General features: G+C 42.4%; 1 protein-coding gene across 2 annotated transcripts in view; it reads right to left on the bottom strand.

The window, feature by feature from the left end:
* The window catches only part of EXPH5 (exophilin 5), a 35136-nt gene extending 10162 nt beyond the window's left edge, over positions 1–24974 (bottom strand). The window contains exons 1-5 of one of the 2 annotated variants that reach the window (XM_050709530.1): positions 24569–24928; positions 9271–9350; positions 7999–8156; positions 5653–5797; positions 965–1013 (exon numbers count right to left, since the gene is read on the bottom strand). In XM_050709530.1, the coding sequence (XP_050565487.1) occupies positions 965–1013; positions 5653–5797; positions 7999–8156; positions 9271–9299 (381 nt within the window). In that variant the 5' untranslated portion in view covers positions 9300–9350; positions 24569–24928. Of the gene's footprint in view, positions 1–964; positions 1014–5652; positions 5798–7998; positions 8157–9270; positions 9351–24568 lie in introns of both variants that reach the window. The other variant, XM_035542788.2, reaches the window with a different exon arrangement.
* Positions 24975–25663: the final 689 nt, after the last annotated feature.

The raw sequence follows: 25663 nt of genomic DNA, 5'->3' as shown, positions 1-25663 counted from the left end.
CAGCTAAGCCAGCACTTTGAGGGGCTGTGATGCCTTCAGCAGCAGGAAAAATGACATCTTATTCCCCATCAGTCTGAGTTTAGCTTACGCGCCAACCAGGAGAGGTTCACACCCTCTGCTGCTTTATTTTGGCTGAGACCCTTCCCCATGTTTTTAATAAAAATCACCCAGCTATAGCAGTGTATTTGTATAATAGTCAGGATTCTGTGAATCTTAATGAGATCTCTGTCTCAGTCACATATTAATAAAGATTATCCCTTTGTTTTTGAAGTATGAGAGAAGGGTGGTGGCCAATTTACCTCCTCTATACCTTTGATTATGTACTGTATACCTTCTCAGTCCCCTCTGTGGTTATACCATACAATTGAAGAGGACAAAATACATGTTAGTAATACAGGGCAATAAAGTAATTAAAATAACAAATATAATCCTTGGAGGAAATCTGTTTATTTCAACAGAGTACACATAAATTACATCAGATATAAATTTGTTTTTCATGCTTGAACTGAGCTTACGTTCATGGAAATGTTGCAGGAGCAGGCTTTAGCTTACTGCCTGCCCATGTCACCTACTGTTTTTCACTCTTGTGCAAATGAAGGAAAAAAAAGTAAATAAACTATTCAAAGTGAGTTTTTATCTGTTTGTACTTTGGTTACAATTGCCAAAATATGTGAAGAGTTTGGTCTATGACATTATTCATGCAGTAGTCTCATCGTAAGAACTGAAACCTGATCATAGCTAGATTCAGTATTACCTATAAAGTTTTTGACTTGTATAGTTAACAGGGCAAGTTCATTTCACTGCCTTCAACAGTTTCACAACACATTTCACTCACTGTTTAAAACAAGAATTGCAAGAATATTATTTAAAAAGGCATTATATCAGCAGCCTAAACGAAGGGGATTAGTGTTGAAAAAAGCTGTGATTTAAACATTGTTGCAAATAAAGTTGATAAGACACTTACCGTTGCCATTTCTTCCACTTTCGGAGCTGTAATAGCAGAACTGTCATATCTGTAAGGAGAAGGGTTTAAATGTTGGCTTGGAAACGGAACATGAAATCATTTTATGCACTAGTAAATAACCAGCAGTTTCTGTTTAACAACTACCAAAAGGCATTTGAGAAAAAGACTGCCCTATGATGAATCCCTTCCCCCCCCAAAAAAAATTCCTGCTAACCAAAAAATGTAAAAATGCTGGAGAACTTTACCATTTGGTTTGGCCTTGTCAATTTGCAAATATTTTACCTGCACAGCCAAGTATGATCTCAACCTACTGATATCTTAATGCTTGCAACAGCCATAAAGTCATTGTTTAAATCCAGCATTACAATAGGATATTATAACTTCCTTTTCCAAAGAACAGTAATGTAGTAGGTACTATGAATACCTGGAGTTAACCATGTATAAATTGATAACTGTTTTTTTATCTAAAACTTTACTGTTTTTCTCTGCCATATTTCCCTACATACACGCAGAGCTGTGCTCCATCCCTGCAAAGGAGGTGAGACAGACAGCAGACTGGTTTTGGTGTGAACTGGGAATTTGCTGCTACCCATCCAAAACAGCCTTTATTTATCATTTTTTAACACGCAATTGAATGGTAAGCCTGTCTGCTTTCCTAAGCTACACAGGACTGCAAGGGTTTGGCTGGAGTGTTTGTGAGTAATGCAGCTGTCAGAGTGAGCCAAGAAGCACTGCACATCACAGGCATGCTGCTCTCCTGGGCCACTTGCAGACATATAAATATACAAAGAAACTAGAGGAACAATATTCAACTTCACTGAGTCCATTCTAGTCTACAAAATCCTTATTTTACAGATAAGCAAACCCAGACCCTTCAAAAGCCCTGAAGGAAATCGTGCTCAGTCTGTGCTTATTGCCAGTCCTTCCTTGTCTCAGAAACACTTTTTCCCAGGACATTAGTTCTCAAGAGAAAGAGAAGGAGGGAAAGAAGGTTCTGCTCATTCCTGTTTGTCTCAGAGTCTTTTTGAATGATCTTGTTCTTAGGCTCTTAAAACCTTCTTGTGCTCAGGTAGACTATTTTATTGTGCTTCAGCAGCAAGTAGAAACCGGCTTGTTGGCAGGTTCTTTGTGGCCAAGCCTTTCCTCCTGAAGTGCTTTGTCATTTGTTTGCAATGTGCTTGCAGGCAGGGAAGAACAGTTGAAAGGTGCAATTTGTTTTTGCTTCTGTAATTGTGAACTTTAAAACCAAGATTCCTCTCTGCCATGGGGTCCAACTGAAACCAATGGAAACAAGCCTGGTGACCTCAGCGGGCTTCGGATCAGGTCAGGCTATCTGAATCTGAAATTCCTAGTTTTTCTTTGTAAAACTGAATACGAACAGCCATTAATTCAGAGGGTTACCTCTCCCTGTGAATAAGGTTTACAGAATCAGGACTCAGAGGTATATGCAACTCTTCTTTTAAACTAAAATGACATTGAATATACTTTAATGCTTCTACCACAAATTAAGAATTAAACTTGTGTTTCAGAATTTTTATGATGATTTCCTGCAAACCAAGTTCAATGAAAACCTGTGCTTTAGCGAGTTATCTTAATTTTAATTATATGCACAACAAAAATGCAAAAGCTTTGCTAGAAGCTCTCTTCTTCAGCTTTACTGTGCAAAGCTGCTCCCTACTGTTCTCCCTGCTCGGTGCTACGCTTGGTGTAGAATTAATTGCTCCATGCAATGAAGCTTACACAAAGCAGACTCTTCAGTGAGAAATATCTTCTGATAGTCTAGACAAAAATTAAATTTTCATTTGCACCTCTGGCATTATTCTAAATTCCTCCATGTCTTTGTTGTCACTGTTCTTTGAGAAATAACTGGTCATTGTATCCTGATTTATTTTCCTCCCTGACAACTTACACAGACAAGGTTATTTTAATCTTTTCCCCATACCAATCTCTCCACCTCCTTACCTGCCTCATTTTTTCCTTCACTCTTTCAAGTTTTTCACCGTTTCAAAAATTAAAGTTTCATTTCCTTCCAGAGAAATATTGTTACAGTTTAGGAAAAGGTAATTTTAGGAAAAGTTTCTCTTTTGGTTAAGGATTTTAAGCAATGTTTACATTAGTTTCACATACACACAGGCACACACACATGTAAACGTTATCTATTAACTCCTTGGCTTTTTATGGATAAATTGCTACTCAAGCTCAAAAACATTTGCCATCAGAATAAACACTATTTACTTCAGAAAAGCAAGAGGTTATTTGTTAAACATTTTCACTTACATATACATATGTATCTAGTTTGTGACAACAGAGTCTAAGATTAAAAGTATGTATGACTATTACTACCACAACTGATAACAATAATATAAAACCATGAACTGAAATCTGCTGCAAATTGCTATTTTCACTGCGGCACCTGTCTTCCCCAGGCCATGTCCAAGTTGTCTAATGTCAGACTGCAATCCGTTTTCTTCTATACTATTCTTATCAGTATTACCTTAGAAGCCAGCTAAGCAACAGACACATAACACCAACATTCTGAAAACACGATTAAATAGCATTTCTCTTCCAGAACAAATAAAACTTACATATCAGAAAAGAGTAAGAACAAATTCAAGAACATCGATCACCTCTGAAACAAATATGATCCAACATTTGGCTATCTTCAAACTAGGGTTACAAACCTTTTATTAGCATCTCCTGTATCTCCACATACGCATACTCTGTTTTGCAGCATCCATAATTTATTCTCACAGCAAAACACCACTACAGCTGATGAAAGCGTCTTTCCAGCACAAAAGGACCCTCTAAACAGCCATTGATGCCTAGCTAGTTAAAAGCTTCTGCCAGGTAGACTGACTTACAGGATTTACACTGCTGCCTCCTATTGCACTTCACTAACTCTCCAGAATAACTCTACCTGGTGAGAGGCAGATTATTTCAGTGCTTTGTCTATGCATCAAGCAAACCACATGCCACGGCAACACCTAAAAGAGGGTGGGGGAAGTTTTCGACAGAGAGGCGTGACTAGAAAATGTGGCAATCAGCTCAGTTACACGTCAGGACGGACTTGTTTATTTTTCAAGCTGTGCGCTGTAAAAAACCAAAGGCATAGGAATCTAAAATAGGGTAGATTTTCTGTAGAAAAGCAAGGTAAATACCTGTTACAAGTGCTGATGAAACGAGCATGCACGATTTTTAATTTTTTTAATTTTTTTTTTTTTAAGTAAAAAATCACTCCAATGCTTAGGTTCTAGAGCAAAGACTACACCTTTTTCAGCTGCCTTGCAGCACGCCAATACGAAGAGCCCTGGAGATCTGACTCTCCGGTACCAAGGCGCCCCTTGGCAAGGGACTCGCTGGCCCGGTGCCCTGCGTGCCCGCAGCCTTGTGCCATTACCCAGCATACAAGGCATTGCCCTGTCACAGGACAAAGGACAAAGGAGGGAGCAGATCACACAGACAGGTGTCAGTGTTAAAACTTTGCAAATGGTGGTTTGTTTGTTTGTTTTCCCTATGCCGCATTGCTATGTAGAAGAATTGTTACCAGCAAACAGCCACCAAGTTAAACTTGCTGCCTCTATTCCAACCTCTCCTTACATCTCTTGCTTTGATACAAACACTATACAATTGCAAGCTGCTGTGCTACAAAACCTGGTTATCCCACTAATCACCATTTCTTCAGAGGCTTGCGCTCCCTTTCTTTGTTCACTGGAGCTGTTCCTTGTCTCAGTGCCACTCAGTGACACCCAGGAGCCCCAGGCAGGGACCAGAAAACCAGCCCAACACCCTCAAACAGCGTGAAAAGCAGCATTTTGTGCCAAATGTCTTGCAGGTTCATACTTAGATTTGACGTTACTGCACAATGCCCCTTCTCCTACGGTTGCTAGCTGAAGCATTACCCTAAGCTGTACACAAAAATAGTAGTATTTTATTCAGGTGCTGACGGCACCTAGAAAAAGGGACCACACTGGACAAAATTAGGAAATAGCAGACAGCATGTCAAGCCTGAGTGCAGCCCCTCTATCCTCTCAGCAGTAGCTTTACCCCTGTGAACAGTGAGGGAGAAGGATGCTCTTTGAACATCACAGCTCCCGTGCTGCCGATGAGCCCATCCTTGGTACCGCTCCAGTTGGAACCAAAGCCCTGACGAAGCACCAAAGACAAAAGCATCGGGAACCGCCCAGTTTGGCTGGCTACAGCTAAGCTCCAGGCCCAGCTCTAAGCTGCCTCTGGGCTAGAAACAGTGGCAACTGCTGCAGTAGAGCTGCCTGCGGCCCATACTCCTTGCCACGGCCTGGGAAACCGATGCTTCCCTGTTATATCACTGCTATAGGGCACCAGATCCCCATGCACCGCACATCTCCTCCTCCTGCAGAGGAATTAAGCAGAATGCAGCCACTGCTAGGTCTAGGGACTGTAATACAGCTAAAACCTCTATGCAAAACCTGAACAAAACAGATTCAGCCGAGAGACGTTAGCTATTACTTGCCACTTAATCCTTATTCTTCTGACACACAACAGATAATCTCTCATTACGTTACCAAGTAAAATGGCGACCTTCCTGGTAAGGTGAAAGGCAAAAGACTGGAAAATTAATCTTAAATTAAATTAATTTTTCTAAACAAAATATAGGACAACTTACAGACTTTTAAAAGTTAGAAATAATGTATATTTTTATTATAGCTCACCGTGGTTGCTTCTGAGTCTGGTTTTTCCTTGATTTTCTAAAGGAGAAAAGCCAAGCAAAAGGTGACCTGAATCCCAGAAAGGAAGCTGAAGTGTTCTTTTGTGCTTGAGGATTTGTGCGGGATGACATTTTAAATTCTTTATGATCTAAAAATATTATAAAAATTTGATTTGCTTCACGTTCTTATTAAAAGCAGTATTAAAGCGTACATTAAACATTATGCTTTCACAGTTCTCTTTTGCTTACCTTTTATACCAGTAAAATCCAATTTTTTACATTTTTGGACAGAGTATGTGACATGCTGCTTTCTAATGACTAACTAGAAGGCTAAGAGAAAGATAAACAGGTCTAAAGTTTCAAAAAGTACTCTTGTTTTTGGGTGGCACATGTGAGATAAAGGAGGCTGCTTTTCAGAAAGTAATCAGCAATCAACAGTTTGAAAACCAGAAACATTTTAAAATAAAGGTAAACATTTGAAAATTGAGGCAACCACAATCATTAGTCACTTTCTTTCCGCTTTTACAAGCAATATAAATATTAGAACCCTAAATGTACAACGGTTTAATGGACTGCAGTGTAACTACCTAACAGGAATTCAGTACTGTGTATCATGCAATTCCTTGTGATGGGATTTCTTGGGCCACTCCAATGCACCAGTGTACATCTTCTGCTGTAAACTGCCTATCAGAACTGCTATTTCAAATGCCCTATATCATGAATGATTTCTCTGGGAAGGTTATGATTTGATTTCTTCAACTGTAACAAGCCATTGGGAATAAACCCAGGCTGCCTGTAGAAGCAGCTGGCAATCACTGGGAATTGCTCACAGGTTAGGGAAAAGAACTGCAGGGTCTGCTACTAAAATATGCCACAGGAAACTAAAGGACATAAGGAAACAAGGATTCGCCCAGGTATAAGGCACTGCATTTTTTTTTCCTGTTTAAAACATCTTGTCGGAAACAACACAACAGCCTGAAAATGGCTTATCCAATGACCATAGGAGAAAGCAAAAAAACAGAAATGGAAGCAAAATGTCGCCAATAGAAACAGCATGAGGCAGTACTTTGGATCTAGTCCAACATGAAATGAATATGTCACGTGACTTAAATCTTGTGTGTAATCGCTTTCATGTCAGTGACAATCACCATGTATTATGAAATGCCGCATCCTTTACCCCTTTCAGAGCTTAACCTCTTGGTGTCATTGTTTGACTTGACAATGAAGGTGACATCAGGAGAGTCCTATCAGTGCTCTGCCACAGCCAGGATGGTCTAGGGATGTAGGCAGAGCAAGACTCGCGGGTAGAAGTAGTACCTTTTGTTAAACCAACTCATACAGTTGGAAATACCAGAGAAGCCTTTGAGGCACACAACCCCTTCTTCAGATCTGAAATAAAAAGAGCAGCTTTCAAAGTTAAATACCACTGAACAATCACACAGAGCTTAGTTAGCTAATGCATCAATTAGACCACCTCTGAAAGAGAAAAATAGTAGATAGCGGTGGACTAGCAGGGATGCTGGGGTGTAAACAGGCAGGAAAGAGAGAGGTATCTAGAGAGAAAGGAAAGAGAGAGGTTCTGTGGAGGGCTGTAGTTTCACAAAATTTTTTAGTCTTTCACTTTTCTTTTGAAATACGGTTCTTTTCAAATGGTTCTTCTACTTGCTACGAGGCTCCAATAGGAAGAGCTCAGTGGAAAATGTGCAGAAATGTGAATGGAATAAAAGCACGTATCGTGCATGAGAACTACCTGGAAGGAAGATGAAAAAGACAACGCAGATGCTGTGTTTGGTCGAGTTACCATGGTTTTTGTGTGTGTGCATTTTGGATGGGCAACACCACCTGCGAAATGAGATCTCTAGCCATTGCTTCTCAGCCAGCCCAGCTTTCCGGGCTGTGTCCCCTGCCCTGATAATCAGCACTGGTGTGCCTTTTACCCAGTGCTACCAGGAAAAGTTGTTTGCCAATACAGCCTCTCACCCAAACCCAGACTACATACTTATTCCAAATGTCATTTAGGTGCTTTTAGTTTCTTTAAGAAAACCAGGTAAGGGTGAAACAGATTTTGTACAAAATCAACTGGGAAACCACCGCCACATTCACTGTAGTAAAAGCAATTATGGAATGAGAATATTGCAGATTTTCTATTGTGACTCACAGTTCTACTTTCAACAGAATCCGCTTAAAGACACATGCTCATTTTGAAAATGTATTTTTGGCAAAACTTCGACGTGAAAAAAAACTCAATGCCATGTCAGAAACTCCTTAGCCATTAAATTCTGAAATGCTCTAAGACGTTGGTTTGGTGACCATTACCATATAGGTAAGGAACTGGGAAAATGCAACTTACTGGTCCTTTTGCTGTTCCTTAGCTGATGCTCTAATGGTGGCTTTAGCATTGTATTGACATCAGTGTTATTCTGAAATTTTTTTCTTTGTATTTCTTCAAACCATTCTCCAGTCACCCCTTGCAGACCTGTTTCAGACTTCTTTCTCTCCAGAAGTTTTCTAGAAAGGAGAAAAAAAATCAATACAATTTATTTTTAAGCCACTTGAGATACTACAGGTATATTATTAGTACTCTTCTTGTTGTTTTTTTTTTTGTTTAAGTATTTAGAGTATATTTCTACATGTAGTATGTCTGAAAAGAAAATACAGTGGGACGTGGTATATTCAGAGCAATCACATGAAAGACTTTTGTGAGAGCAGAGCTCTCCAGCTTAACAATGAGATTGTGTGACTACCTTAACTGGACTACTCATATGCTTGCATTATTCTCTGCCTCAAAGCACATCCTTCTTCCTTGCAAAATGAGGTAATAATTCATAAGCATTATAAAACTAATTGAAAGTAAGATTAGGTTCAGGCAATAATCGAATTAAAATAAATAATACTGTAACAAAGCAATTCTTAAAATATTTATCCACTCATTTAAGCAGTAGCAGTAATGAGATTATTCCGACTTTCACGAGGAAGCTCACTGGAGCCCACCACACGCTTTCTCTGTAAAGAGAAAAAGTAAATACTGTGTTCAGCTAATAGGTATACACGCAACATGTCCAACAAGTTTATCACATTTTCCTCTTTCCTTGCTGCATAGTGATCCTGTCTGTGCTTAATATGTATGTAAGCAGCTAGCAATGATTATGGATGTTCTACCATGCAGATGGGAGGACTGAACAAGGTACACACATGTGGCTTCAAATGAAGAAGCTGCTTAGTAGCAGGTTCAGTTTTTATACCAAGGGGTCACAGGATTGTACTGTTTATGTGGACATAAAAGAATAATGTACACTTGCAAAGAAGTCCAGATAGTGCAACTTACTTGTTTTCAAATTACATTACACAAGTGCCTAAAGTACAAATTTAAATGTGGCAAATCCACACCCCAGCCTACTCTGATGGCAACACAGCAAGACTTTGTGCACAGCCTGGAGATGTAATACTGATGTTTTACCGAGGCACTCATGTAAATCTTCTGTCTTAACCTGTGGTAAAACCCATGTCCAGGAACAGAGACATATGTTTATTCTCTCAGTGTATCAGTTAGCAACTTGAATAAAAACTCCCTTTCTCTCATTGAAACAACATCACAAAACAAACTTGAAATTAAATGTCTAGCCTGGAAATAGATGTACGTCCATCTGGCATTGATACAGACTGTATTGTCCACACCAGCACCTACTGTTCATCTGGTGGCCTCTGAAGAATAGGAGGGCAAGAAAGACACATTTTTGCTAAATGAGTATTGCTCTTGAAGAAGATCAACAGACACATGCACCAGCGCTTGACATTTCAAATAAACTTATTACAAAGGCAAAAATGTTAATCATCACAGATATTGCCGCACTGTGGGAATGATTAAGCACAACGAACGCCATCTGCAGCACGGAAAACAGCCTAGCAGTAATACAAAACAGGAGGAGGAGATGAACAAAGTGCTCTCGGAGGAGGAGATGAACGAAGTGCTCTCGTGCTCCAATTTCATGACCTCACTCACGCGGCCTTAGCAAAGGGGACCCAAGGCCTGAGGAGGAGCGAAGCGCACAGAGCCAGGCCTGCGGTGTGTGTGGGGCGGCTGCAGGCAGAGTTACGGCCTGCAGAAGGGGCGCGTGGCCTTGCTGCTGAAGTCTTGGATGTGGAGACCAGCTCCTACAACCCAACCCGCCTCTTGCGGTCCTTTAAAACAACCCGAATTAACTGTTTTCCTCGCCAACCTAAGAAGCAATGAAGTAATTTAGGGCAGACAGCCTGTATGTCCGTACAGCTGTGGGATCTGGCTGGTTGGAGGACGCCAGCCCTGCGCAGGCCGGATGGGTGCGATCACATTTAGCAGGGTGACACCTCACGGTAACAGCCAAAAACACACCCGCGTTCCCTGCATAACCTTCCAGTATTGCTTTCCCAGGCAAGTTCTCCAGCGTACTCACTGTGGGGAATTCCTAAATCTTTTATATACAAATATCTATTTGCTTTAAATGTGTGCCTTGTGGATAGAAGAAAAAATAATAGTAAAAAACACTTACTCTAGCATCTACCATATCAGGCATTGCATGAACATGCCTATGACTGAAAGATATATTAAAAATTTTGCTCAAACCCTGCCATTAACATTTAAACATTGTAAATCTTTACTGGTACATGTTTGGCATTATCTCTACTCGCTGTGTGTGCATGTGGTGCTTTTTAATTGTGCTGCCATCCCCAGCTCATGAACTAAGTCCTTTAAATTGCTTGTGCGTATTTGTACTTACACGCAGATGCACACCCACACATGGAACCCTACACATATACAGTTACGTGAGTATAGAATAATATTTATATATTTGTAACTGCAGTATCATACAACTATTAAATATTTCTCATTTGCAATGGCTCCCAGCCAAACCACATCATTTCACTATATACCTGCTCTGTCACGTCTGCATGCCCCCTCATGGTACCAACGAACGATGGCTGTGAACTGCAAGGGAAGCCCGTCTCAAGAGACAATTACAACAGAAGATGGTATCTGCACTCGGAGTTGCAATGAACTTGCCTTTGAGGCAGTGCTATTGTTACTTGGATTGCAAATTATATATTGAGACACTGCTCCGTAGGAGTGTCAAAACACCTAAATACCCTCTAAACCAAATACATTAATCCTACTTCCCTGTCTGCTCCATCCATCCATCCTTCCTCCTCTTTTCTTTCCTGGACACTCTGAGCCACTTTCCCCTGGGAGGACACAGCCCCGTTGTGCCTGGCACCACTACCGTCAGCTGCTGCAGGATTAAAGGCAGCTCCGTTCCTGGTACACACGGAGCCTGTGCCACAAACCAGGGCAGGCAGCAATCCAGCATGGCCTCACAGACTGTACCTCTTTAACTTTTCCCATCAATTATCCTACACATCTAAACTAATGAATCACTTGGGAGCAATTCCTTTGCGGTGTTTTTCAAAACATCTCTTCCTTCTTGGCATAAGCATGTCCCAGAATTTCTTACACAGACTCCTCCAGGGAAAAGCTAACCTATATGGTTGTATGCGTTAGACTTTCATGTGGGTTATCACAAATATTGTCAAAAGATCTGCACCCTCCCCCTGTCACTTCCTGCTAGGATAGTAAGGAGCTTTAATTGCTACCGTAAGAGGAAAAGTATTTTCTCTGTCATCTTCATATTGAACACAGAGCAGAAGACAAATGCATAAGGCAAACTGGGTTGCCAAATAGGAGATCTGGGGACATTTCTGCTGTTCGCAGGGACCAGGGAACTCAATGCCACTTTTGTCAAAGCAGAAGCTGCTGTTTCAGTTGAAGCAGGATTTGGCACTAAGCAGCTCTTACCATACACCTCACGAGAGAACTGAGCACGAGGAATTGCGCCAGGCCAGACGGTAAGCAGAGCAGGGTTTGCTCATCAGATCAAAGTTCTCAGTGTCTGGGAAGACAAAGCTGAAAGGACTGCACATAAAACCTGTGCCGAAAGCATTAGGTAACAGCTACATCAGGGCAATTCATCTGCAAAAACAGCCACCTAAAACAAGCTTATGCCTTTACTTTGTTCATATTCCTCACTTTGTCAGTGAGAAAAGGCTAAGATGCTGAAAAACAGTGCCTGAAGAACCAGTTCTTTCCCAACATTTTGCTTCAACTTTACCACCTTCCCACTGCTGTGTGCATTATGCCACACGGTTGAACTGTGCATCTTGATCATTTACACGGCCAGTTAATTTTCTAGAAAACTATGTCTGTTATCGCAGCAATGGATAGTTCTATAAAGTATACGCAAGAATATTTTCTTATATTTCACTTTGACAAAATTGTCATTTAAAGGCATTCTTTCAGGTTGCCACCTTATTTAAAAAAAGAGAGAAAGAAGTATTACTGACCAGGTCAGACAACCACAGCTGAAGTAAATAAATAAGCTATTATCCACCATATCACATATAATAGCAAAAAACCCCACGATATTCTGGTTTCCACAGTGCCAGTGAAGCTTCTGTATCAGGTTAATCCTATCAGGAAGAGAAATAAGCATAGAGAGCTCAGATACTTTTTCCTAGTATGGCAGACAGACAGTTGGCTCATTTTCTAAGGCATTATTCATTCTCTGTAGCTGGTATTTTTTTACTCATGTTAAAGCAATCTTTTGTTTATTTTTCTTTCTTACTGTTTTCTATTTGGCTAATGTCAATAAAGCAAGTCATCTTCATTATTATATGTAAAACAGTATACACAAGTACGTGAATCAGAGAGGTAAACTGACTCCAATGTTTTGGTTGCACACACTACAAGGCAGTCCAAGCTGAAAAGCCACTTGTTTTTCATTTGGCCTTTGTATTTGTAGAATTAAGCCTTCTCTGGAAAACCAAGGCCTCCTCTAATTTGATTAACAAAATGTTGCATTGGCAATAACGCTGGAATCTAACCTGCTAGGTCAATGTAAATCAACCAGATTGCATTTTCTCTTCTTCCCAAACACTTGTTTTCTTACGAAGTCTTCATAGTTTTTATTAACATTAGTGCTGCTGCTATTTTTTTAAATTATATATTGATTTAGTAAAGCCCATTACCACACTAAGTTGCCTTCAGAAAACATATTAGTCTGAGTATCTGACCAATAAAACTAAATATAAGTAAGGGCAAAGGTACATGCCACAACAAGGAAGACCGGAGAGTGTGTTGGTTTGGCATCTCTTTCTAACCATGCCCCAAATTCCAACAAATCTAATGGCTTGACTTTCACTATGTTTAACAGGCTGCTGGAGAGTCACCTAGTGGTGACACTGCTGGATGGAAAGGAGTAACTGGAAGTGCCAGGAAAGGTTCACCTTAAGGACAGGGGAAATCTTTCACAGCCCAACACTGAACTACATGGGATATGTTTTCAATCCCACTTTCCCTGACGTATCAAGTTGACAGCTCAGAATTATCCCTAAATATTGAGACTCTGAAAATGTGCAAAACCAGAAGGAAATGAGGAGAAAGTGAAAAGGGAAATAATCTTCTCTCTAGCTTTTCTACCCAAACTGCACATTTTAGGAGACAGAAGCCCTGTAGACACAAGTAGGGTTACTTAAGCAGACAGCCGCAAACAGCACATCATTTTGTCCCCAGAACACTTTACTGACAACAGACACCAGAGCCACACATTAAGTCTTGCTATGAGTGTCATGGGTACAGACTAGGAATACACGCATTAAAGGCAGAAAACCTTTTCTGCCCTTACTGAAGTCCCACCCTGTCTGCTCATAGGAAAGTCCTTCCATTCCTACCTCTCTTCTTTTTAATTAAAAAGTAGGAAAAAACACAAAATGTGACCCAGGAATCTTCTTTAATTCATTACTATAGTTATATTTGTAAAATTCTTGTGGCGCTTCTCAAAGCTTCAGAGCTCCCAGCAAAGGAATAATCAGCAGCATCCCATATCATTTAAGTGCCAGAATATCCATGAGACAAAACAAAGAGCAGCGCTCTATTCAGTGGTTTTATTCCTTATATTAAAGCTGATCACCTGCTCTAAGAAAGCCTAAAGTAGTGGCAAAGTGTACATTGATTACACTCAACCCACAAAGACAGGGAGATTATCAGCATGCGTGGAACATTACAATTGGACTCCCACTGTGTGCTGAACACTTCTTTCCACTCTAATTCAGGATGTCTTTTGTGTCTACACTCTTTAACTTGAGCACCCTATGCACAGTGGCTAAAAGTTACCTCTGTTTTTTTTTTTTTCCCCAAAGCATTAAGTTCTTATATGACACTACACACAGTGAATACACTGCAGACTTCTTGTTCTAGCTGCTGTTTTCCTTCACTGAGTCCAACACTCCATTTCTGCTTGAAGCTTTTGTCCCTTGGCGAGAGCACAGTGACACCTTCCTTTGGAGCAAAAAATTACAAAATCTTGTAAGGAGCTGCCAGTGGCAGTTACAGGGGCAAGGACGGGCATTCTCATGCTGACCACATACATACCTTCCCTCTGCTCTGGCAGATCAGAAACAGAAGTTCTCAGCTAAAGCTCAGAAATCCAGAGCTCAGTGACTGTCTTCATAACATTCACTTTTTAAAGCACGGAGCACTGTGAACCTAGATCATGGGAACTGAGGACTGAGGGTGTATTAATCATCTATCTCAAGCTTTAACAGAGGCTCAGAACATTGCTTTTAACAATAAAGCTTTTTTTTTTAGCAGCTGTCCTGGGTTTACAGTGAAAATATTATTTTAGCCCTACTGGAAGAAATAGAAGAGGCTGTAAGTATACAACTTTTCATTGAGTTTATAAATATTTAGAATATGAAAGCTTTTAGTCCTTTAGTCAACAAGAGTGAATGAGATCAAAAGCTACTGGTAATGTCACAGCTGTCAGCAAGTCTCCAGGTTGGGCTGATTCTCTGCTATTTTCTCTACGTGGAGTGCAAAGTAGGGGGAAGCTCTAATCCAAGAATGTTTCACAGATGATTTACAATCTCTCTGTAAATGACTTGTCAAAATCAGATGGGCATGGTAAAGGGTGTTACTTTTTATGCTGTCAATACTCACAAGCTACCTACCAATATTATGGGGTAATAACAAAACAAATTCATGATGCAATCGAAAGGAAGGCTACCTATCATTCTTTAAAGTGTGTCACATAGCTTCTGAATTGTAGTAATTAATATCTCTAATGAGATGACTTCATTAATAGGAATTTCCATAAGCATTAATAGACACGAATCGGTGCAATAGATATAGTACTCCATGCAGTTTCTGCTTCGTTTGTAGGGACAGACGTAGTCTCAATCCAAAAACATTGTACAACAGGAGTAAATTTTTGGTTCCTTAATTTCTGTCCTGGAAGCCTTACACAGAAATATGGATGTGTACCAGGTGTCCCACATCTGCAGTGAATTTTAGATCTTTGAACAGTTTGACTACACAGCACGAGCAGCCAGACCAGCGGGGCTGGTCTGGAATGGATGTCTGGAAATCTGAGACAAACCGGCTTCAACAGACGGTGCTGGGGTAGGAAGGGCAGATGGGCTGCAAGGCTGAGAATCAGGTCTTCTTAGGTTTTCCAGTAAATCTGAAGGTAATGATTAACAGCAGGCCTATTTACTCTTCCAGGGTTGAGCTGCTCGTTGATTGTGGGACCTTTTACAAACATTGATAGCATACGTAGAGACAGCCATCTATGCAAGTAATCTACAGGTCAGCCATAAATTTAACTGCCTTACAAAGACACACAATGTAGATGCTGTTTCTCATATTGCTGGCATGACTTTCTGTATGCAAAATATTTCCTAGTTAACAACATAGGAGAAAATAAACAAAGCAAAAGAAACAGGAGAGATGAAAATGCTGAATAATGGAACTTGGTTTCGAATAAAGACAAAGGTCCCATCGCTGCAAGCAGACTTGTGTATGATGGCCAATGGACTGGGACAGACCTCTAAAACTTGGAGACTCCAGATAGCCTTAGACATCTGTTGGCACAGGGCTAAGCTTGAAGCCTAAGGCTCTCAAAATACACCTTAGAAACCTCAGGTAATTGTGCAGAGTCTCACACACATCTGAAGCAAGATTCTCGTCAACAGATGTAATATAGAAGGTCACGGTGTATGTACACTGTTTATGTGTTACTGTAACACAACAAAAGCCTTGTTTACATTGCTTTAAGTTAAGGAAAGCAGCCAGAAGAATGGAAACTCTGAAAGTCGACACTTTGAATGTTTTTCATTTGGAAATATACATATAGGATACATATATTTATATTATATACTTACACAGCCACTGCTATAGTGGCTCTGAATTTATTACATCTCAGGAGATAGAAATATTATAAAAACATAAGTAGTATTATACTATAATTCATATATACACATATATAATTTTAATAGACGTTTATATGCATATAAATATGTATTTAAGTTCATTCAAGTCCACAACACAGGAAGGAACAGAACACAGAGCCCACCGGCCATGCTGCTGCAGCTCTGCCAGACTGCAGCTCTCTGCACTCAGGCCCCTTTACCTAGAAATCCAAAGATAGCGCAAGCAGAAATATTGCAATTAGTTGATTATTCCAACCACAAATTAAACTGAGTGTAATTTATATACAATAATGTACAAATAGGTTCCATTTTTCATTTACTCATAGCTTTTATTTTGTGATTTTGATGCATTTGGTCAGTTAGTGTAATACCAAGACACGTACCTAGTTATTTTTGAGGTAGGACTGATCAAAAAGAGTATAGTTCCAGGTAGGAATTTTAAATGCAGGCATTTACATAGAGCTATTACACTTAACAGTGTTAATATAACAGTCTAGCTACAAAGGATTAGAAACACATTTTATGTGAACATTTACATGAACAAATCCTCAGGAAAAGTTCCTAATTTTCCCCTACTTTATATAAGACATTTCTTACAGGAAATCCATATTGTGAAAAGTTTCAGACTGTCAGCACTAGGAATTTAAGTAATTTTTTAATTTAAAACAAGCATAGGAAAGTTGGAACTGAGATCTGTCCTTAGACTATAAAGTCCTGTATTAAAGTTATAGAACACAGAAGAAAATGAGGTCACTGTGCTGAAAGCTAGAAACTACATTTGGTGAAACTCCACTTGATTTGAAAATTAGATTCAGAGAGCAAAAAGATTTTAAGGGATGATTAAACACAGTACACATAAACCACTAACAAAACCAGATTTTAAAAAGGAAAAGGAGATGCATCCGTTCAACTTTCTACAAATACCGTCAAAACCTGATAGAAGCCACTGAACGTCAGCTGAAGTACTGACATGCAGTCCAGTAAGTTTTGTCCCCAGCTGTTAGTAAGTTTTCTCCAAAGGCCACAGGAGATTCAAGTGCTGCATGTCTAGATGGACCCATGACAGACTTCACATTATGTAGTTCAGGAACCAAAACTATCAAACTACGGCACCTCAGGCTTCACCACAGAAAGCACAATGTCACCAAAACCCCTGCTTAGGTGTGACTCCAACACGTGCTGCAGTCTTCCACAAGCCTACAGGACACACGCAACCTGAAAACACCAGTGGAGCACAGCTGTGCCGATACCAGGGGAGATATCCAGCCACTACTAATATGTATCAGCCCTGTTCTTCTGCAACACTTTTTTCATTTCCTGGCATAACCAATTTAACATTCCTGAAATATGCACAAGGACCAGAAACTGTTGGGACACAGTATGTAGAAGCTGTCAGCACCTGAAAACAATTTTGAGTTCCTTCCAAGACTGCTCACTGCAGACCAATATTCATCCCCTTCTTTATGGCCATGACAGGCAGCGCAGGTTACACTTCACTGGCGCTACCTTCCGCAGTACCGGTGACTTGAATTGTGGAGGAGACAGAGTGTGCTGAGGACACGGAAACATTAGTACTAGAAAGCTCAAACCTGGGAAGTGCACAGACTTCCTACAAGGTGCATGAGTCCTTAACGGGGCCACAAATCCACTGAAAAAAAAATCAACAAAACAAATCACTAACAAAATCAGACTGTTTGGCACTAGCATGAACTGCTGTAACTGACCTGATCCACTTATTATCGTAGTCTGGTTTAATTTATCTATGTAGACAAAACCAGAATAGTTTTACTTTCTTAGTTAAGCTTGGACTTAGAAAATATCTCCCCACAAGCTTAAAGGTAACCCTGAACTTAAATCTCATTCATTTCAACAAGTATATTCTTTTTTGCACCCCCAGTGACATCAGCAAGCAGTCTAGATAATAATCATCATTATCAATTTAATTTTAACTTTTGCAACTTTTTGTCACTTAAAAATGCGTACTTGAGTTTGAACTCTGGCACAAGAGTGGAAAAGCCCTGAGCATGTCCTTGCCACTACTGCCGGATTGACTGCCCAGGCACCGGGCCAGCTTGGAAAGAGCAGAGCTGGTGGCCTTGGAGAAAGCTCTTGTGAAGCAAGCCAGAGGCCTCAGCAAAGACTATGTCTCTCCTTCCCCGGGAGCTGCTTTTAAGCAGAAGCTGTCCTGCTGCACCATGCCTGAGCCACGGCCCAAATGTGTCACAGCTGTGCCTGTGCATGGCCATGGCCCTGCTGCTCTTGGTCCAGACCCCTGGCTGATGCCCCTGCCTGGCCTCAGCTCCCACATCACCCCTGGCCTGCCTGGCATCACGGGCTCACAGTTGACCCCAGTCAGCATCGCCGGGCCTCATCCTGACCCTGCTGTGACTTCACAGCCTGGTCTAAGCCCTGCTGTGTCACAACAGCCTTGTCTGGCAATGGGGCTGAGGCTGCCCCCCACTGTAGGGGTAGAAAGGGCCCTGGTGGTGAGGCCCTGCCCTGATGGCCCTGTGGGGAGACCCACGGCTCCTGCTGCCCCAGCTCCCCGGGAGTAGTGCTGGGACAGCGTTAGGAAGGCAGACACAGACAAGAGGTGGACCAGACAGCCTCCTCCAAACGCAACACACCGTTAAAAGCCTTCCTGGGACCACATGCCACCACGCATGCTGTAGAAAACCCTGGGCCTCAAACACAAAAAAAGCACACAGCTGTTGTAACACTGAAATCTGTCGTAACACTGAAATAAGTTCACTATGAACAGACAAGCCCAGAGGTCCGTCAGCAATGCTATGTGGATCCTGCTCTGTAAACGTAAAACGTATTAACAGACATCAGGTTACCTAGAACAGATCTACGTGGCTAAAACCGAAAGAGAAAATGGCAGCTGCTCCCCTGCAACCCCACAGCAGCCTGTAATCCACCTGACCTTCCTCAGCTCACATGAAGTCATTGTCCTCTACTTCAAGCCCCTCTGTAAAGGGCTTATTCAAAAATAGCTGTGAGGAACAACTGTGGCGGTATCTTGATAAGCAAATTAACCATTTGCCTTCAGTTATGGTAAGCAACCTGCGCTCAGACAAGGGGAGTCCAAAGGTGGGACTATTTATGACATGTAATTGTTTACCAAACTGAGAAGAGGCTTTTAAATCACAGTCTTTCCTGCCATTTTACTTCTATTTGTACTTACTTAGCATATTAGCACTTCAGGGCTTCAAGGACCTGCTTTCATAAGCGTTTACAAACCACTAACCATGCCAGTGGCACAGTATCAGGAGTAAATAATAATAGCATCTCCTTCACAAACAAGACACAATAGGGCAATCGTGCCCTGAAACGTACCGGGTGGAGTATCTCTTATGAAAGAATTTCTTTATTAATGCTTTGTTCACAGAGGGTGCGCCAATGAAACCGCAATATACCCAAATGCTGATGTCCTGGTACCTTGCTCTCCTCACCCACACTGCTTACGAGTGCTTTGGGGTTGACTCTAAAAATTCATTCCGATTATAAGGAGTTGGGCCCCTAATCTAAATCTCTAACATACAAGAAGTTATTCTTAATCTCCATGAGGCTGCAAGAGGGCCAACAGGTCTACCTCTGCGCATAAGCCAAAATTACTTTTGGGGTTAAAGAATGCACAATCAGACCTCTCAAAATGTAAGCAAGTCAGAATAATGGAAACACCAAAATGGGGCTGAGTATGGCTGCACCTTCAAAACAAATGCATTCTGACATTACGGGTATGGAAAAAAAGTGGAAAAACATTTCCTATGCAGTGTTTTATTGTCATCTATAGTCAGATCTGTGAGAGTAAACGTCAGCCAACAGAATACAATGAAGAATTAGTTGCAACAAAGGATGAACTCAGTAAATGATCTGCTGTGAGGCAGTGAGAACAGTTGTGTTCCTGTAAAAAAATAACTACGTCCACGTGATTTGTTGTAGAGACCATCTAGAGTAAAGTAAGGAGGGGATTCACGTGATTTACATGCTGTTAATGGGTCACCAACAGAGGAGTGGTGAGTAGTGCTGAGTGTATCTCCCAATTAATTTATTTTACTTTCATCTTTAAATGGGAGGATAAAATGAAAACAAACCTCCCCTTTGCTGCAAATGCAAATACAAAAGCAAAAGCATAAACCAACCTGAAAATAAGCAAAACAAATTAAAGCAAAAGGAACGAGTGCTCTTTTCTCCCCAAAGTTCCATTTCCTTTTTCTCTTTTTTTTTTTCTTCTTCAATTCCCATTCGTAAACAGTGGCTGATGCCCAAGATACGTTCTAGGGCTGGTAATATTTTTTTTTCCATTCTTCCTACTAAAAAACAGCCAAACAACATTCCTCACACAATGCAGGCATAGTTTTGTCTAGAAACACGATCTAGCTAGTAAACTGCTAACTGGGGAAGTAGGTTCAATTCCCTGCTCACTTACTCATTCTCTGTTATTTTCAGTGTTATTTTCTCATTTTTAAGTAATAGTACTTTCCTTTTTCTCAGGGATTAATAAATTAAAATGGCAGAAGGCCATTGTATGTAGTCATAGTAGGAGCCATTATACAAAACTGATGAATCTCCTAAAAGTTAGCAATTAAAGAACTCAGAGCTCTTCTGCCCACCTAAATCCACTCTCTGTTTACCCATAGTTCTTGTGCTGTAACTCCCAACTATTCATTTTTTTGATCTCTTGCAAATGTACTAGCTAGCTCTCCCCATGCCACAGCCCCCCTACCTGCTGCCTCTTTTACGTAGCCGGCTCCACGTCTCCTTGCTCCTCCTGTCCCAGCTGTTCTTCTCTCGACTTCCTGACCTCTTTCAGCACCGGAGAAGCATCTCCACACCAAGCTTGAGTCTCAGCAGTCGGAGGGATCACCAGGAGCCCCACAGCCGACTGAAAGGACACCTGCTTTGGCACTGCCTGCCTCTCCACACGCTGCAGAGGGAGGAGCTGCCTCAGAGATAAAAGGCAATAGCTCCACCTCTGAATACTATAGCTTCATGCCCCACTGCTGCTGAGCCTTCCTGTTCGGATTGCCAGTCCCTCTCCAACCTGCCAGGCTCTGAAGTGTTGTCCTGAAGACTGGAAGCAGCCTCCCTGGTTACCCTGCCCATCGGCTTCTTGGAGAAAGGACAGAAAAAAGAAGCAACTACAGGTTTGTTAAGCCTCTGGGAACTGGGGCTTTGCATGCAAATATCAGCTGTCAAATGTGTTTTACTTTCTGTTCCCAGCAGCTGTAGAAGAAAGCCTGAGAACCTGATCAGGGTTGTACCCCAAAGCCTTGAAACCAGAAATCAAATAAGATCTGGAGTGTTTTTATGTCATGATTTTCAGGACTAATTCATTGTGTGTTGAAAGCTGACCTGTGGTATCATTACCTGTACCTACAGCAAGCATTGTGTCCTTACGGAAATTGAATTGTTAGGGACCCATCTGAACATGACACTGTCCTCTGAACAAGTTGGATGCCTCCCTATCTTCCCCTAGGCATCTAACTGTGATTGGAATATCTGGGAGAAGGAACCTGCTCCCAGAGGCATCTGCAATGTCATCCATTTCACTGATCAAGTTAATTAAAATAGTATTTTGTGACTGAGTTAGAGTTCTGTTTTTAGTACTATAATTACAGAATCACAGAATGGCTGAGGTTGGACGGGACCTCTGGAGATCATCTGGGCCGACCTCCCTGCCGAGCAGGATCACCTAGAGCACATTGCGCATGATGGCATCCAGGCGGGTTTTGAGTATCTCCAGAGAAAGAGACAACCTCCACAACCTCTCTGGGCAACGTGTTCCAGTGTTCTGTTACCCTCACAGTAAAGAAGTGCCCCCTCATATTCAGCTGGAACTTCCTGTAGAATTTTTTTAGACCATATATTCAATTTTTTTCTCCCACACTAATACTTACGATAAATTAATTTTTCTCCAAGTGGGTATTATGTATGAGACTGGATTTGATGAACAACAAAGAATACTGAAGTTGGGTGTTACCCAAGTCCAAAACTAATGTGCATTTTTTTTGAATTATGAAATACGTACTTACTAATTATTGTCTGTATTATTTTCAGTGTATATGGCAGTGTACAGTCATGTGAGTTGCACCAAAGCTGACTGTTGCAGCTTCTCTGAACCTGTTTCGTGAGAGAAGGAGCTCAGGTACGTTTGTTTGCTGTTCAAAGGCAATTGAAGGCTTGAATTCAAAGGCATTGCTCAGTATGGCCACGGGAGGGCACTAGAAAGGAGAAAATAGGCAAAAAACCAACGGCATCAGCTCTGCTCGCCGTCAGTAACAAGAACAAATAAAGGTCCAACAGGTCACAGGCCATTCCTGTATAAAAGGAAAAGCAAAACTGAGAGGTCCTGCCAGCGCCAAGGTGTAAAGCCTGCCAAGCACCAAGGAGCAGAGAAAGGGCTGGAGGTACCCAAAGGATGAGCTGGGGATGTGTCAAGTGGAATGGGGACAGAGACCACGAAGTAGGGCTCTGTGGCTGAGGCTGAGCCCACAGCTAGACAAATGCACACAAATGACTGGAAAGAGCACGTTCACGCTCCAGAGAAAGGCTACAAAAGAGAAAGAGAGGATGGAGCTGAATAAAGTGACTGGCTTTTTCCAAAGCATGTCCCCAGTATACATCTCATTTCACAGAGACTTGGACTATCTTGATAAAAAGACATCCAGTGGCCCTATCAAACTTTCAGTGTAGGTAAGCAATAAGAAATATATGTTATATATGTAGATATCCATCTGGAATCTCAGTTATTTAGCTGAAAACTCAGTGCACCTGAGGAGGAATTGGTAGGTACTTCACACTGCACTGCAATACATTTGTGTGTATGTGAAAATCAACTTCCCTGAACCACAATTGTCATTTGCTGGAGAAGATAAACCATTCAGGATGTCAGCCTCCGTCTTTTGAACCTAAAACTTATTTCTAATGTTTGTCTTTCAAAATTGAAAGTGTTAACATTTGCTTACATAGCCATCAAATGTAGCCTGTAAAAAGACAAAAGCCTGTTCCTGTTTTATTTTATTGCTTCCACAGTGAGTTGTATCTGAGAATGGAATTCAATTTTTCATTGATCTTTTCAGAGTTTTGAAGACAGCTATGTGCTCACTCACCAGACACCAAACAGCATGCATAAGCAGTTGTTGGACCTTGACTTGTGGTCTGCAACCGAACTCTTCATTCTCTCCATCAATCTGGGCCAGCTTGGTCTACACATGGACATGCTATACTGGAAGATGGCCACTGAACAAACTTGACCAGTGGGTCTGCTGGTTATCCTTAACTTGCTCCCTGTCTCTGGCCAGCTCCAACCATGCCCAAGAGAAGCTGGGGACACAACTCCCTTCAGTGACTTCATGCACAAAAGTAGTATTGATGAAACTGCTCCTTCCATCGCACATCATCTCCTGTACACCTTACTGGATTCATGGCATAAATCAAACATCTGCAAAACCACACTTAGAAAGCGTCACAGGAGTGGGCTTTATTATCACAGGCTTAATTTTAAAAGCTTTGAACTGAAAAAAATATGTACAAAGTTAATTATCAAAATAGTAATAAGAATGCCTACCCTCTTGGCTCCAAGTCATAAAGTCATATGGGACCAAGAGGAGCAAATGCAATTTTATTCTGAGCCTCTGAAGCTCACTGTGGTCATATAAGAACAGCAGGATTTGGCCCTCCAGGGTCATTACTGTTATTACTTAGATTATAGTAGCACAGAGCAACACCACAGAGCTGCCACCCGTCTGCTCATGATGGGACTCCCCTGGCCTGAAGAGCTTACAGTCTAAATAAGACCAGGTAGACAAGTGGAGTGAGAAAGAAAGCACTTTTATTAGGCTCAAGAGATTAAGAAACTTGCCCAAGGACACATACAAAGCCTTTGACAGATCCAGGAGTTTAACCTAGATTACAGCATGGCTCCTTGATGCTAAACCTATCTTCTCCCAACTTCTGAGTATCTCTTCAACTGAGATTTAAAGTATACTCTATGTCAGTAAAGCATCACCGAAAATGTTCTCTTATACCATGAGCTTATTTTGACAGCCTTTGCATAAAGAGAGATCACTTTTTTTTTGCCAACAAAGTCAGAAGAACACAGATGAACAAAGTTGGTGGCAGGTGAAAGCCTTTAATTCGAGAGCAGGCTATTGCTTCACAAGCCTATGCACAGCTAAAAAACACACTTCAAAAATCCACTTGACAGAAACGTTACTCATTAACATTCCTTCTATATCTAACATGAATGATTTCTTAGAAGTGCCCACGTGAATCTGAGGGGACACTGCCTCCCCCTTGCAAACTGCCCACAAGGTCCCTCAAGGAAATGATAACCTCTAATGGTAAATAACTCATTTTCCAACACACTTTTTTCACCGAGTCGTTGACCTTTTGTTATCACCGTCAACACAGCTTTGGTGACTTGTTCTATTTCTTCATAAGGCTCACACACGGACCCGTGTAGAAGAAGGGAATTAATCCAGTCACTCCAGAGGGTCCCGTGCGCCGCAGGTCACTCAGGCGAGGGCTGGGTTCCCCCCGCGCTCAGCCCCGGAGCCCGCCCGGCCCCGCACAGCTCCCCCCGCCCAGCCACCGCCGTTCAGCCCGCACCTCCCTACCTGTAGTAGCGACGGAGTAAAAGCCCAAACCGGCCTCGTCTCCTGGCTCAGAGCCGCCCCGACGAGCCCAGTCCGGCCCCGCAGGGACCGGCTCCCGCTGTCCCCCTCCCCGGGCAGCGCAGCCCCGTCCCCGCCTGCTGTACCTGACCCTGTCCTTCTCCGCCCGCCGGAGCTCCGAGTCCCTCTGCAGCACCTGGAAAATCGTCCTGGCTTCGTCCTCGCTTAAAAAACTGAGATCGGGCCCCCGGCAAGCCGCGCTCATGGCTCCGCTCATCCCCAGCAGGGGGGCAGCGCCGGCCCCCTGGCAGCCCGGCGCCACATCGGCATGGCCGAGCCGGGGCACCACAGCGCCCGGCCGCCGCCCGCAGCAGCCGCTTCCCTCCAGAGGCCACCCCCGGTTCCCTCTGGAGGCGGAGCGGGGCGGGGAGAGGCGGGGAGGCGGCCCCGGGGACGGAGCGGCTCGGCCGGGGCCTCTCCTGGCCATGTAACCGCGCTCCACCAGGCAGCGGCTGGGGCGCTGCGGACCCGGCCGGGGAGGGCAGGGCAGGGCGTTGTGTTCGCCCTCCTTGGAGGTTTGCGGGGAAAAGTGGCGGAGAAGCACACCCCTCTCTCCCAGCAGCTGTAGCACAGCAGATTTTCCCTTTCTTCAGTCCGCTGTCCCAGAGACCCAACCAGCATCACTCATGGCTCAGCTCTGGTCCCTTTTGGAGCCGTCTGGAGCTGGCTCTGATCTGACCTGGGGCAGCTGCTGGGCTCTGCTCACAGAGGTCACCCCCGCAGCCCCCCTCTACCAAACCCTTGCCACCTAGACCCATTATATTAGTACTAAAATGCAATTTGAAATACGTTAGTCAAATAAGGGCTTTATTCAGGGTCGAACCTCAGATGTGATCTGCAAGGAAAAGCAGACACAATTCTTGCTATGGAAGACTGAGGTGGTGGATAGGGCACCGCGGTATGAGCGGGAGCAGGGCCAAGCTGCGTGCAGACACCTTCCCACCCCGCAGCGAGCTGATGTGGGGCCGCCGAAGAATGCTTCCCCACTAGGAAGTCGTGTTGTGCAAGTGGAAATAAGGACCTTAGAGCACAGCGGGA

This window comes from Cygnus atratus, chromosome 1, assembly GCF_013377495.2.
Source record: "Cygnus atratus isolate AKBS03 ecotype Queensland, Australia chromosome 1, CAtr_DNAZoo_HiC_assembly, whole genome shotgun sequence".
In the NCBI taxonomy this organism is placed as follows: Eukaryota; Metazoa; Chordata; class Aves; order Anseriformes; family Anatidae; genus Cygnus; species Cygnus atratus.
This window is presented reverse-complemented; position numbering and strand designations above follow the sequence as displayed.